Below are 16158 nucleotides of genomic sequence, written 5' to 3' on the forward strand. Positions count from 1 at the left end.
TCCTCTTTGTGATATGGACCAAAGTAGGTTTTAGTGGGAAAACAGATCTTTCCTGCCCTGCAGAGGGGACCTGAACAATGTTTCAACATTTAAAATTATTTTCACGTGAGAACTCCCATTTAGAGGTTTCCAGTTTATGGTCGTTGATTTCAAGTTAATAAGCAGAAGGGTATTTGAATAAAACATAGTACAGAGCTTTGTAAAGTAAAGCTGCTAATCTGATTTAGATTGTTTCACTTCCAGCTCCATGACTCTCCGTTTCCAGTCAGTAGCCTTGCTGAAGGTTATTTGTGCCTAAGTTCTTGAGGTATTTTTGTTGTCAGATATTTGTATCAACAGCACTGATGCAAAGAGCCCACTAACACATGAAATAAAGCAGATTTAAAAACCATCAAGACAATGCATTTTTCTCATTTATTCAAATCTTCTGCAGGAAGTAAACACTGAAAGATTTAAAAAAACTTCACACTGCAGTATGTACAGTTTTGTGACATCACATGAGGAAATTAATTTCTAATAAAAAAATGAGACCAGTTAGATAAATTACTGAAGACACATCACAATAAAACTCGTTGTGGCAAAATCCCAAATTCTTATGTATGGCAATGAAAATCAATATTCTTTTGTTTTACAGGGATGGAATAGTCCTGGTACAATATTTCAATTACGCAAAATGGAGTCCTGAACTTACATGACTGATTATAGTTGTATGAGCACTTCATGTTTTAAAAGTAGTTTTGCATTTTTTTTTTCCCCAGACCCTTTTGATTTGAAGCACATTCTTTCACAAAGCTAAAATACCACAGCAGAAGTCATGTCCAGAAGTGGAATACTGTTGTGTTTTGAACTGACCTGACTTGTTAAGACATTTTTTTTTTTGCCAACGCACAGATGCACAGGGTCCCCCATGCACTTTTCATGCAGCAGGTAATCACAACTTTAAATAAAAGTATTTTTCTATACATTCTTCCAGACTTGCAACTGTATACATACATGCAAAAGTTTTTAAACCTATGTGATCATATTTACACTTATACATGGAATATACATAACAAAAAAGATTAAAAGGTTTTTTTTTTTCCTTTGCATTAGAACAATACAAAATATGTATTTTTCATTAAGGAAACCACTATTTACATCACCTTTTAAAAACCAATTTCAACATATTATAGGTGTAACAAGTCGACATATTTACATTATATATAAATATATATAATATATACTTACCAGTTTACTCCTCTGTAAGATGTGGCAGAGAACAAACTGGTAATATCATGTCACTGACGTCAATGAGAGCTGTAATACTTTCACCAACATTTAACAGGGAAAATTTAAACCATTCATTTCTTTCTTTTAAAAACATTTGTAAATCAAAAATTTAAAAACATTACTAAGAGCAAATGGCTAAGAAAAGTGAAAGTTATGGCTGAATTCCCTTTTGATCTCATAACGTTTATAAACTTCTCCAACTGAGACTCCTGGTTATGTGGTATCAGCAGAGAAGCCCTGCAGCAAAACACCTTTGATTCTGTGGTCATGTGTTACCCCCCCATCATTTCCTCAAACTTTGGCAGAGGAGACACTAAAAATCCGATTATCTGAGTCCTGTACACTTCCCTCTGGAAAAAAAAAGGCATATCTGCACGGTGACTACAAGTCAATCCCCAAATCTATCTGGTTTGAGTGCTACATGCCAAGTGCAAGCATCTGTAGATCGGGCACTTAGCAACCCAAGTGCTGCAACCCTTCCCAGTTAAGTGAGGTTAAAGTTAATCCAGGTTTAAGACCCAAGGGGCTGCAATTACAACTCTAAGTGTGGTATAGAGACAAATCCCTAACTCACTTCTTCACTGCTCTGTGAGGCGGAGGCAACTTTCCCCCCCACAGTCTGACCCAGCCACAACTGGGATAACATTCTCCCCTCCCTCCCTGCCCCTTCGGTGGTGAGATCACACATCAGCACCCATCAATCCTGCACTGCTTTGCTTATGCAGCTGCTGCTGCCAGTATCTGACAGGACCCCATTTTCTTTCAAATCTATGGTCTAATGGCCTGTGGGAGATAGATAGGAGGTGCTGGGAGTACCAAGATGACCCTGGTCTGCAAATCATATATGGTGGAAATCATGGATATTTGAGCTGCTTGGGAAAACACGGCCAGCCCTCCAGTCCATCTGCTGGTGCAGCAAACCCAGCTCCCTCTTTTCTGGTGGAAAAGTCCCCAAGGAAACTAGTGACTCCTTTTTATTCACCCATGCTACAAGACAAAAAATTATTAAAGAGCCTTTGGTCCTAAGGTTTAAAGGCTGTAAATGTGGATGGGGTAGATTTAAAGAAGACCTCTCTTCCCTAGGGAGGGGGTAACACCAGTGGTACTGGAGAATTTCATATAGGAGACTGTTGCCCTCCTAGCAGCTGACTGAGAGCACTCCCTTGGCATGTCCTGCCCTCTCTCAAGGTCCTCGTCCTTGTGTTACCTGCTGCCTGAGATTGCAATGTCTGCAAGAGGCAAGATTCTTCCATGAATGGCATGTCCTAAACTTAAATTCTTGTATATTATAGTTTACTGACGTCTGTGAGAATGGCAATACCCTTTTGTTAACATCACCTAAAAAGAATGTAAAGCCTTAACTGCTCAAACTGTTAACATTTTAACTTAAACATTTTATAAAACCTTCCAAACTAAATGTTCAAAAGTATATATTATAACAATAGACTACCCTAGAATAAATACATAGGCCAGCACACTGCTAGACTCCAATATTACTTTTTTTGGGGTCAGACTCTCATCTCTATTTTTCATCTCAACTTGACTTTGATGAAGTTTTTTCAACCAGATTATTCCATGTCCACTCAAGCTGCACTTTTTTGTGAAGCCCTTCAAGTAAATTATAACCCTGTATTTACTCCAGGGAACATCTATTATTCTATATTGTATATATTTCCTACCTATATACACATTGTTTCAAGAAAAATAATCAATTAAGACTTTAAAAGACATTTAATGGATGGAACAAATACCATCTTTTTAATATTTCTGCTGGGTTGACTCATATAAAAAGAATTCAGTTCCACTGTCAATCCAAAATATACTTTATCTCATTAATGATTATTCTATGAGACATCTGAATTGTCACTGGGCCACTTATAAATGCAGTATTAGAAACAAACAAAATTTTATTTTTATATTATACTTCAAACAATGACATTTAAAATGATATTAGATTTGTGTGAAGGTTTTAAAATATAAATCTGCTTTGTACAGCCCATTAATATATTATGCTTCACCGAAATAACATAAAAATATATCTTTAAATTGCTCTGTTATTTCTCATAAAAACCAGGGGGAATGCTTTAGATCGGATACTGCCAAATATTTGTGTTCCCTAAAAGAAGGTAATCCCCCGGGGGGAGGCAAAACAGAATAGTGGTGCATTTTCCAGCTGGCAGACAGGAGAAGTCCCTTTCAGTATGAACTGCACTGGGAAAAAGAGGAACTGATCCTGGGCTGGGGACAGGGATGAGAGGGGGAATAACAGCTCGCTCTGCCTCAGCAAGCCAGTAGTCTGGGAAAAGAGTCTCTGTGAAACCAAATCAGACAGGAAAAGAGCAAAACACCCCATCACTCATCTCTGCTATGCAGACACGAGATGGACAGAAAGAGCAGTTTTGTCATGTCATTGGCTCTCAATGGTGAAGATAGTCAAAATTAAAACTGTGTGGCTTTCTTTATCCGTGCAAGCCAACTACTCAGCTGTTTGCTGATAGCAGAGGGGATTATCAGTGAAATTAAGAAGCCACACAGAACAAGTTTTTTTTCCAGGGGAGTAAAAAGTTCAGCAAAACTTCTGCTTGCCAATAATTCATGTAATCTAGAGGAACTGAACTGGATTTTGTCCTCCTCCTCCCCCATGAGAAATAAGGGCTGCAAATGGAGTTAACACTGACAGCGTTAACAGGAAAGCGGCGCCTCACAGCTCTTCCCCAGCCAGCAATTCTTTTAAGGTGTCTCAGCTTTGACTGCAATTTTCAGTTCTTCCCATCTCAGGCTGATATTGCCAGATGTTACAAATCACAGCACAGGTGGGGATTGAGGAAAAGGGCAGAGGAGGATTTCTCAGACGTGTCCCACTATCCATTACAGAACATGACAAAACCACAGTTTCATCCTCGGTGCAACCTGGAAAATTATTCTAAAACCAGGTTTTCTGCAGTGAAAGGGTAATGCATTAAACCATGCATCAGCTGTTCAGAGAGTAATAAATATTGGCAGATTATGGATTCTTTTCCCTGGTTGTAGGAAGAGGCCAACACATTTTTCATTAAAATCCTATTCCATCTTTGAGTGGAAGCCTGATGTGCTGCTTTAGCACAGTTGGTGTTCTTCTGCAGGGAAGCAGGATGGTGCTGAACAGACAATTCCGCTCATCCGCTTCACAGGCTTTCCACCATTTTCCTCACTAAATACATGTACTGAGCCTTCTCAATTCTGCTACTCCAAGAGGCATTCTGGCTTTCCCCTTTTCAGCAGGGAAGTGACAGGAATGTGCCGACAAAAGGACTCATGCAGTACTTGCATGGCCTGTGAAAATCTGCCTTTTTTATAAAAACCTAGAAAAAACCCTTAATCATAACTAGTAACTCATAACTATGGCTAAGAATTCTGAGGAAGGCATTTGTCAAGAGCAGGGCAAGGAAGAAAAATAGATTTTACACCACTATTCTGGCAGGACCACAAACAAGATTTAAAAATAACAATACAAATTTTGGAAGCACTAAAAAATACATTTCAGTGCACTTCAATTATTAACACTGACGCAGGTTTTCCAATATGACGAGCTAATACCTTGGACGGACTGCTCTGTTTCTTAAAAGTTATTCTTAAAATGTCACAAAACATATTAAACATTCAAAAAAAAAAAAGTACGCTGTCTCTATGCTCAGGCTTTCAAAAAAATAAGGATTATTTTACAGGGAGGGAGGAAACGCAGCATTACCACCACCTAGGCTGTATGCTTACACTTTGTTATACCAAAACCTTGCAGATCCAAATAAGACTCTGATCAAAGAGTACTCATAACTTAATCTGATACATACAGAAACATCTTGTACAAATTACAACCTTTCTAGTTTCCATGTGACAATCTACTGTAAAGCAAAGTTTATCTACATGTATTTTAAATAACATCACCAGAAAAATAAAAAGTTTATCAAATGAAAACATGTTTCAATTAGACCATGCTTTTTTTAAAATCATGCTCAATTTATACAGTAGTCAAGTTGATAATCATTTTTCTTTTTTCTTTTTTTTTTTTTTTTAACAAAGATTCAAAACCGCTGATTGTAAACTCACTGAGGAGGCTGCAGTTTATTCTGGCTCTTTTTTGATTGTTCGCACTTTTTCCAGAAGTCCATGCACTTCTCCATTCACACCACCATGTTGATGAGAGGTGTTATTCCCCATATGGCTGTTGTAAGGGCTTCTTAAGTTACTAAAAGGAGTTTTAAGCTCTGTGTCAGATGGCAACTCCTCTTTGATTGTAACATGAGTTGAACTCTCAGTAAATGAAGGTTCATTCCAAATTTCTTTGTCATGTGCTTCTTGGCTACTAAGAGAGTTGCCACCTTTCTGTAACATGTAGTACAATATTGGATTGGTTTTGGTCAGTCTCGGAGAGTCTTTCTCATAATCATTCTTGTCCATGCCTGTGATCACCCATCTGATGGGCCCCTTTTCACTGGGCATGGAACACATGCTAAACTGGTCAGACTCGAGTCTAGATACCGTATTCCCCAAATGTTCAGGGAAGGGGGAACTGGCAGGGCTCTTTACTGCTACAGGATACTGAAATGTTCTATGATCTACGCAATTATTCTGCTGCACAGGGCTTCCCATCAACGATCTCACTGAAGAAATGGTGAATTCAGGTTTATTCATTGTTGCACTGGTTTTGTTTCCTTTTTTCTTGCCCTCTGTTAGTATGTTATTCCTGTGTTGTGACAGATCTCTCTCACAGTTTTCTGAGAGAAGCAGCTGTTTCAACACATTAAAGCCTTTACTATCTCTAGACCAACTCCTATTTTCAGTTTCACTATTTGAACCATGACTTACAGCATATTTAAATTCAGCATCACTTCTGCTGAATTTCAGTTCTTGCTGGTTAAGCAAAGGCCCATACAGCGCCTCGGTAGGAGAAGCGTGATTGTTTGCAGCATCAGACACATTACTTTTCATCTTTTTTAGTGGACTTTCCAAAGGCTCAGCATGAAGCTTCCTCTTCTTCGGTACTGTGCAAAGGCTCTTGGATTCAAGGTGTGTCAGCTCGTTGTTTCGGTGACTCCTGTCCAGCTCATCTGCAGGGTAACTATCTTGATTCTGTCTCAGCAATCTACTTAGGAGGCCATTTTTGGAAAAAGAGAAATCTTGAGGTGAAAGAGGCTCAGATTTCAACTCCTCGGATGCCGGAGAAGCAGCTGTGTTTCTCTGCAGTGAATGAATAAAACCTTGAAATTTGTTACCCTTGCACTCTCTTACTTGTTGTGCATTTGAATTATAAGGAACATTAGGTTCTTCAGATGGTTCAGTTTTTATTTTCACCGTCAATATTTGCTCATTCAAAGCCTTATCCGTCTGTTCTTGAGAACTTTCATCTCTTGAAAGAATCCTCTCTTTCTTTTCACTTTTACCTTTATTGGGAGTTCCCAGAAGCAGCTGAAGGACAGTGCGCCTTTCAAGGAGATTTTCTATTTCCGAACCTGGCAGTCCTTGTTCCGCGGGCGCAGGTTGACAACTGAATATTTTGTTATTTTCTTCATGCGTACTCAATTTATTCGTAAGCAGAGGGCTGTTCAATCTATCAATCAAGCCCACAGGTTTATCCATGTTCCCTGCTAGCAGCTGTTTGCTGGCTCTTTGTTCTTCACTCGACATGGAAGTCTGCATGCCGCACTGAGCCAGGTTCTGCAACAGCTTGCTGGCACTGAATGCCGAAGAGTTCTGGGGACTGTCATTCCTGCTCAGCTTGGGTCCTTGAATTTCTTTGCTTTTAGACAGGTCTATCAAATGTTTGGATGCGGGATTCAGCAGTCTGTCCGGCTGGATGCTGCAGGCATACGGTGGTGAGCTGCGCTTGATGGCTAGAGATTGGTGCGAGAGATTTATAGGAGAGTCTGCTTTTGTAGAAGCCAGCAAAGGTGGAGTGCTTAATGGAGTCATTCGATTTGCACTGGGACTGTCAGTAACAGGAGTCCTTTTCCCAGTCTGAACAGTGAATTTTGCCACATCAGCTGCACTGTGTGGTCCCTGAGGGTCATTACTCTTGTCTACCTGTTCTTCAGCCTTATGCCCAAGTAACAGCTGAAGCAGTGTTACTTTCTGATGGGGATTCAGCTTAGAAGCTTTCGGAGTGTCTTTCTCTTCCTTGTTCTCTGGACAGGAAACTTTTGGATCCCAGTTATGAAGCAAGGACTGAGTCAGGTTATCCAGCGATGCAGGTGGACCTGCATCTGGTTTATCTGTCCTCTGTTTAAAAGATAGGTCTATAGGAAGACAGTTAGAATGGGAGCTTTCATCATCGCTGCTGTCTTCCGTAAAACTAGGATTGTTGTCTGAGTACTCATCAACAGTTGTTGGTGTGCTACTGTCTTCAAAAATGCTGGCTCTCTCACTCTGCTCACGCCCTTTCACATGCTTGGTGGTATTCTGGCTCTTCAGCAGATGCAAGAGCAAACTATTGCTGGGAGAGGTTTTCACGTTACTCCTTTCCAAAGTACTTTTGTATCCCCCACTTTTGGGAGGCGAATGCATGACTCCCACCGAACTCTGAAACGGTGCCATATTGCTTTTGCTAGAAACTGGTTTGGGTGATGATCCTGCTTGACCATTGAGATGGCTTGTCATTCCTTTCGCCAGACCGAACTGGCCCATATCCTTCTGAGCACTCTCTTGCAATCTGGCCATGGCCGCAAGTCTCTCGCTTGCGATTTGGTTGGCATTTTGTGCTTTTAAAGCGTGTTCCCTGGAGTACTGTTGCAAGTGAGCTTCACTGGAAAGGAGCAGAGCGAGCTGGCTGCACGCTACGCTGGGCTTCGGTGAAGCAGCAGGACTGGATCGTTTCTCCACCATGCTTGCAACAGCTTGTAACCTTGCAGCACATGACAGGGGCTCATTTATCACTTTGGGTCCGCTCTGCACTGCATGAGGGGATTCTATAAACCTCTCTTTGGGCAGGTTCTTTGTTATATCGGGCAGGCTGTTGTCCAGCTTCTGATCTTTTGCTTTGCTCTTCTTCAGCAGAGTCTTCAGGTGACTGGATGCAACACCATAGCACCTTAAATCTTTCTCCACTTGTAAGGAATCGTGGCTAAGGGAATACCCTTGCTCCTTAAGGCTCTGCCTAATCTGCTGTGACAGAGCAACACTCTGCAGCCTAGAGCTGAATGACTGAAGCAAAGAGGCAAGTAATGTGCTATCCTGTTTGCCTTTAGGCACATTTTCAACCATGCCAGCCAACAAAGCTTCCTTTTTCCCATCTAAATCCACAATGGAATCAGACAACCGCCTTCTCTTTGCTGCATTCCAGTCTTCTGAAGACTGCAACAGTCTTGCTTTTTTGAGGTGCAGCATGCCAGATCCCCGATATGTACTTGTATTAAGAACTGGACCATTACTTTGACAGCTGGGAAATATATTTCCTGAAATCTTAAAGTTTTGATCCTCTCCACTATGCCCAGTAGACTTTTTGTCAACTGCAGTACCTGAGCCTCCTGCTGCTTGATGCATTAGTAATCCCTCTAGGTAAGTTAGAACAACAGAATCCTGGTGCATCTCAGAGCCAAGCTCTTCTCCATGAGTCATGTTCAATAAAAGTTTCCAAAAAGGCTCTGGTTCTATTCACTTCAAAGACTGGCTTTGCTGAATCGAGATGCAAAATTAAGAAAAAAAAAACAGGTAGATGTCTATAGTGTTTTCTCACAGACTTTCAGAAACAATAGAAAATGTCTTATTCTAAGCAGACTTCTCCCAGTGTATACTGTTTGATGAGCCAGGTTTCCAATCATATCAATCTGCTGATATCTAGAATATTCACAGACGATGTCTAGGAGGAGCACTCAAAACATGGTTCCACAGAAATAAAGTTCCATTAAGTATGTGCTGCCTTCTTTCTCCGGGAAACCAACTTGCTTTTCTTCTTTTTCCATCTCCACCAAGCACATGAAATTCCTAAGTAAGAAACACAAAACAAAGAAAACATTTAGTATAAATTTTAAGTGCTTGAGACTTCTTTTCCTTTCAAGGAAAAAAAACTAACCCTCCACACATTGTTTTAGGTAGACATTCAGGATACATAAACCAATGACCATGTTCCAGAAGAAACTAAAACTCAAGCAAAATGTGTGGTAACTAATTTAAAGACCTTTGTGAAAACAATTCTCAGACAAAGTTTTATACAAAAATTAAACTTATCATTCATAAGCATAGCTACTACAAGAGTTCATCGAATTTCCCTATTCTACAGCTTAAAATAAGGAATAGCAAACATGAAAGAAAAACACTGAACTGCTCTAAATACAGTTTTAAAAAATATTCCATTGGACTTTATTTCACAGTCGCATCAACCTTTCTTCTTATGCAAATGCAAATACACAGGGCGAGTAGCCCATCACCCTAAAAGAGAACTAATAGGAAAAGGCATGCCTAAAGTCAACATTTAGGTTCCTGTCAAATCTGCTTTCAAATAACAGAATAGGCAGCATCATGAGTACATTTTTGTTTGGCAGGTAGATGACATTGCTGAAAGTAGAAACCAAGTTGACACTGCTCCCCAGGACTATGCAGTATTGCAAAATCCAGTTGAGCACAACAGGGATGAAATCTGTTGTTCTTACAACACCCAACTACTCCCAGAAGTCATTGGAACAATCATGTGACAGGAGTGGTGAAAAGGTTGCTTATGTTCCTGATGTAACATAAATCCTGATATCAAAATCCTCCCTTTGCCTGAGGATTTATCTTTACATTCTTTCTATACATGAAACATACAATGGTAAAACTAAAACAAAACAGGTCTTCCTTGAAGTGTTGCTATTTTCAAAGAGTGTAGAACACCTCTAACTTGACACTTTCTTGGATGATGCATTGTGCTATAAAAAGCTGTTTTAAAAAGCACAACAATGGTGCTTGTGCAAGATGCATCTCTTCAGTTTTAGTTATAAGGCTGGTCAACGAAAGCAGGAACAGTTCAGTCACCACAGGTCAATACTGAGATCATTACACCACACAGGCCTCCTCCTTCCCTCATTCAGTTCTGAACTGGCATAAATATTCAACACGAGCAAAGGTAACTGTCTTTCTGCATATTTTACTCTGCAATTTGCTTTCGCAGACTAAAAGCTCATTGAAAACTTGTATTTGCAAGTTTAAAAAGGATGTACACAGATGAAATCCTCGCCTCCTTAAACGAAATGAATATTTTATGACTGATTTCCCAGAGGCTATTTTTTAATTCAAAACCTACAGGCAACTAGAAGTCAGAAAAATATCAGTGAAAAAAGTAAAGAATGAGAAGAAAAATTAAATAGTCATGAAGTTAACAGCCCATATATCCCCCTGTGCAAATACTCTGTGTTATTAGTCTTTAAGTCATTTAGAGAAATACTAAGTACTGAGCTATCTCAAAAAAATCCCCAAAACAAAACAAAATAACCCAACAATGCATTGTAGTGTAAATGCATATACCCACGTATTTAAATATCAAATGAAAAGCTGAAAGCTGTTACTGAGGTCTCAGTACTTCTCTCAGAAATACATTACCCATCGTTCACATAATTACCTGGAAAAGCCATAGAATTCCTTCAAAAATATATCAACTTAAATGTGGATTCAACTAATTGAAAGTTACTGATCATCTTACTGTTCCTTCAAAAAACTGCACCTCTGTGGGCTTTTGCAGAGTTTCAACGCAAAAGAGACTAAAATCACAAATAACAAATCCTTAAATACGAAGGTTTCTAATGAATACATCAACTATCCAGTAACAGTAACATCAACACAGTCAGAATTATTTCCTCCAATATTTGGGAATGCACTGTATCTGGAAAATATGTTTTTCTAGCTTCCTAGAAAATAAACTGTTTATCTGCAGTCACATTTTCATGTTTCTAAAGGTAATTAAGCTGACTGCATGCTGTTATTAAAAAGGAATGAGTAGCACTTGATATGCTCTGCTTTGCATTTAAGACAATAAAACTGAAATTTTGTAAAGATTTCTTACTATCTGATAAAAGCAAACCTTGCAGGTCACCTTTAAGATAAAGTTCCAAACAAATACACCATTAAGCCAATGTTCAGTACAGCTTCACTTATTACAGCCTTGGGTAATTCAAAAAAGACAATGCATTTATGCAAATTCCTCCAGAAGCCTGTTCCAGGAGATGACACTTGTAGCCAGTACTGTTTACATAAAATACCTGCTCTAAGAAGTGTTTTGCCACTTCGTTTTTTAAATTTTATTTTGAATTACTCAGTGCTATGGAAATACTAATAACTTTACAGAAATTGGGTTGATGGAAAGAAGCTTTCTTTAAAGAGAATGAAACTTAACATCAGCAATCCTTCTTAAAAGCCTCTTCTGATCTCGTGCTGCAACAGGATTATAAAATCTTACATGATTTAATGTTCAATACACAAATGTGAAGAAGTCATCTGTCAAGAACTAAAATTACATTTTTAAAAAACTGTCTCTAATCCTACACCTTATTTGTGACAGAAAACCAGGCAGTAAATTCCAGAGTTTGAAGGCAGCCTCATAACCAGTCACTTCCAGAAAGTTTTGAACCAAATATGGTTTTCTTCTACTATCTGAGGTGTGGTGATGTGGAAATCAAACCAGCTCTGCAAATGAATGTTCAGCTGGACACTAAGGCAACCATTCAGCAACCTTTTAAAAACATAGAGACTGTACTAAAGAACTTCTCTGGACTCACTGAAACATTAATAATTTTTATTAATTTTATTCAACAATAAATTTTATTCAAGAAATTACCAGAACAGAGCAAAGAAAAAAGGCAAAAGGAAGAGAAAGGAGAAGTCATACAACAACAGATCTCTTATTTCTCAGTAAGGGTTGAATCAACCGCTAAGATCTATGAATCTCTACACCTAAAAATCATATTTAGCTACTGTGACAAAATAAATTTATAGGCTGATGTGCTTTCTTGACCACATAACTACTGTAAATGCACTCTTTGTTGCAACTTCTACTATCTTTTTCCAGACTTCTGTACCTAAGAAATATATCACCCACTTGTTTAAGAGAGACTACTTTCAGAACCTCCAAGAGCACCCACTGCCTACAGCTCATTAAGCCATGTTTACCCAGACAAAACTAAACCACCAGCACAATCCACAGCACAAATGCAGTAACCTGGTGAGACACTCCCCAAGTGGAGCACACAATGAGAAATCAGTCCCTCAGCTTTTTAAAGTGTGCCTAGGGAGAAACTGTGGGCAGAATAGGGAAGATAAGAGAATACTAAAATGTACGCTGAACCGTGTACGTCCAGAATATTAATTCAACTTTTGCAGTTCTTGGAGTTTTTCTTTACTTTCAAACTACAAATATACTTGTCCACCACAAAGATTTTAAAACAACAACAACAAACTTTAAGATCCTTTGTTTAAAAAAGGTATTACTGCTGCAAAATATAATGAAATTTGAGAATACATCTTCTAATATGTTAAAGAACAACATCTGAGCCAATGGCTTTTTGCTCCTGAATATAAAATTTTGATTTTTAAAGAATTCTCTGAATTAATGAAAACCTCAACTGTGAAACCTAACTGGAGACTCTAAACAAACAGCAGACTTCTAGTTTCCCTACAGATATTCAGTTCCCATCATGTAAGGAGAACTGACAACTAGCAAAATTACATCCACAAGACATTTTTCAAATATCCCAGACTAGTATTTCTACTTAGATCCGTTTGCTAAATGGAACAGAGTGCCAAAGTAAATTAACAACTAGACTAGTATTACAGTATACTAGACTACGATTATCTGAGGAGGGTTACAAAATTTACTAGACATAACCCATAAAACTGGATATTAATGTCTTTCCTATGATCTTGAATTAAGACTACAGAAGAAAAAAATCTTGTATCAACCATTAAGGTATTCATTTTGGAAACTGGCAATGGCTAGCAGATTGCCCAAATGAACATATATTTGAAAAGAGATTACCAAACTCATGAACATTGTTAGAATGATTAATAGAGGTTGAGATTTGTATAGATTCAGAGAAAACATTTTTATTAACTGCATTTCAGAGTTCTTTCATGACTATTAAATTTCTGTAGCAATTTTATGTTCCATTTTAAGTTGAGATGCATCAAAACATGAATTTGCAGAGCTAAAATCAAACTGGTCTGTGAAATAAAAATTTTCAGTTATTTAATAAATCTGGTGTTCTAATGCTCAGCTACCATCAGAAGAGCCAGAAAGTCTCTCACTAGCTCATTGATTTCCCGTTCTCAGATCCCCAAACATAAAGGCTCCAGCCCACCACATCAACCAATGGCTCAGACAGTCATTTTAATTATTACAGATTTGAGGAATGCAGTACAGTGATTACAGTGGCAGCTTGGGATCCAGGGGTCCAATTACTCACTGTGCTGCAGACAGGCTGTCTGACTTCTGGTTTTACTTCTCCGTACCCTGTTTTCCCAGATGGAGTAATAATAAATGCAAACTTCAGAAAGATAATTGAGGATAAATATATTAAAGGTTGTGTGTTGCTCAGCAGTTCCAGTAATAGCCCTGGGTAAGTACCTAAAGCACAGGATTTTAAGTGATTCCCCTTCTTTATGGCTGCCTGTAGTGAAATGTTGCAGAACACAAAGAAATGAAGATCTCCCAAAAAATTCCCAGATGCACTGGAAATTGCAGCAGAATCTTGCAGTGAACCCAGCACAAGTGGGGAAAATGAGACATTTTGTCCCTAAATTATTTTGTTATTAATCTCAATTTGTAAATCTTTGATTTCAGCAAGCAGGAAGGATGCTTTCAGAGCAGTGGTAAAAGCACTTCACAGTTGACACTTTTTGTTAAGGTTATGAGCAGCGAAACAGGTCTGATTCACCAATCCCCACCACCAAATCCACAAAGCTGCACAAACGTGCAGGTACTTCAATGGTACTTAAGCACATGCTTTAAGGGAATCAAGTTTTTAAGTGCTTTGCTTTCAAAAATCCACACTTTATGTCAGAAATCTGTGGAGATGAATGGAGCAGCTGAGACCTCTTCACAGTTTTGATTCAGGCTGTCAAGACATTTTGAAGGTTCCCTTTGCAAATGTAATTTAGAAGAAGACCGAAAAATAAAAAGCAAAAGTGATCAGGTGGGGGAGCAAAACTCAGCAATAGGTGGGTGAATTATTCCACGGTTGCACTCAAAAGAACTTGGGAATCCAGAAACCATTTTTTTACAGTTAATTTATTTAAATAAATCAGGTTCCTCTTCTGTAATGGCAGGATATCACTTTGAGCAAGCAAAAATAAGCTTCTTCCCAAGCTTGGCATGTTATTCACTCCTTCATTAAGGCCTACTGACTGACTCCAAAAGACATTTTAAACATGGGAAGGATACCCTATCCCTTTTAAACAGCTCGGTCAGGAGAGGGCACACAGGGAATCATGTTGCAGGAGCAGCAGGAGCTCCTGCTCCTGCCAGGAATTCTGGAGGGGCTCCCAAGGCCCCGACCCCACCACAGAGTTGGCATCCCCCATCCCGAGTTAGGGCAGTTCCCTCCTGGCTGGCACGATCCCACAGAACACGGCAGCACGGCTCCCTCTATGAAACCCCCCCTGGAATAATGGCAGGATTGGCAACAGCCATGGCTTCATGGCCAAATTCTACACAAGCATACGAGATGGAAAAGCCTTTTCCCTGCAGTTTTGGTAATCTGTGTAATGCAAACCCAGTCCTGACCTGACTTTCTTAAGAGAATTTTCAAACCAAAGAAAGGGGTGTTGTTTTCTTCAGTATGGGGATAGGGTGGGAGGGGGTACGTGGAAGGGAACAGACCCAAACCAGTACAGTCAAAACCTTCTCATTATTTTAGCAGCTTAAATAGTAGGATTTTGAAAAATACTGTAGAAATCCAAATCCATAACAGTTGATGCAACAGCTCAAAGAGATGCAAAATCTACCATTTTGCAAAAGCACACAAACCCTGACTAACTGAAAAGTCCCAGGTAACATAAAATTGACGGGAACGCAGAACCAACAGCACAGCAGGCACAAGACACAGTTTTTCCTGTGAGAATAAGATCTGACAGACCACTGGACTGAAATGTTAGTGAACCAACAACTGAGTGGGGAAACAAAAACCCAACTGTTCTCCTGGCAGAGAGTATTTAGATTTACTTTAGCTTTTAAGGCACTGCTAAAACGTAAATGCTGATTACTGCTGTTAACAGTGGCCCCAGAGGCACATAAGGAAGGGGAGGCTGTTCCTACACATTTCATCTGGGGTGTGGAAAAGGGGATTTCAGACACCTCATCTCAGTGTCCCCCCACTCCTCAGATTTCACATGGGATTCTCCAGTCGGGAATCTGTGACTCACCCGGACCATGCAATACCACCTCATGACTACGAGTAGCTTTGGGATGGTATGTAATATATATCAGGGGGAATACAATATTTCCAGCGTCTGTTGAAATGAGGTGTGGAAATGTCAGAGAGATTTTCATATCCACGCAGAGAGCTGCTCGGGGAGGTGGCAAGACAGGCTGCACATCCCGCCAGGAGAGACGCGGATGTTGGAATGCCTCAAACTCTGTGGCAAAGCATTCTCACATGAAACCAAAATTCTGAGCAGCACTGGGGAACAGGTTGAGAAGAAACACCCATCCAGCCCTGAGAGATGCCTCTCTCCCAGGAGAGGAGAGCATGAGCACGAACAACAGCAACCTGAGAGCGACAGTGCTGAGAGAAAAAGGTCTGTCTGCACTGCAGGGTGATGGGTACAGGAGACAGACAGGCAGCTCCAGTGCCAAAGTAAGCCTAGCCCAGCAGCAAGGGACTCTGGAGGTTGCTCCCCCAAGAAGTGGGATATTTCAACACTGAGCTGCTCTGCTGCGACTCATCCGATGCTGGC

The 16158-nt window shown here is 39.7% G+C and overlaps 1 protein-coding gene across 6 annotated transcripts in view; it reads right to left on the minus strand.

Annotated features, from left to right (window-relative positions):
• Nucleotides 1–395: 395 nt before the first annotated feature.
• The window catches only part of NRIP1 (nuclear receptor interacting protein 1), a 75544-nt gene continuing 59781 nt past the window's right edge, over nt 396–16158 (minus strand). For all 6 annotated transcript variants that reach the window (XM_064643977.1, XM_064643976.1, XM_064643980.1 and 3 more), the window contains one exon: nt 396–9222. In XM_064643977.1, the coding sequence (XP_064500047.1) occupies nt 5368–8856 (3489 nt within the window). In that variant the 5' untranslated portion in view covers nt 8857–9222 and the 3' untranslated portion in view covers nt 396–5367. The remainder of the gene's footprint in view (nt 9223–16158) is intronic.

The sequence above is a fragment of the Pseudopipra pipra genome, chromosome 2 (assembly GCF_036250125.1).
Source record: "Pseudopipra pipra isolate bDixPip1 chromosome 2, bDixPip1.hap1, whole genome shotgun sequence".
NCBI lineage: Eukaryota > Metazoa > Chordata > Aves > Passeriformes > Pipridae > Pseudopipra > Pseudopipra pipra.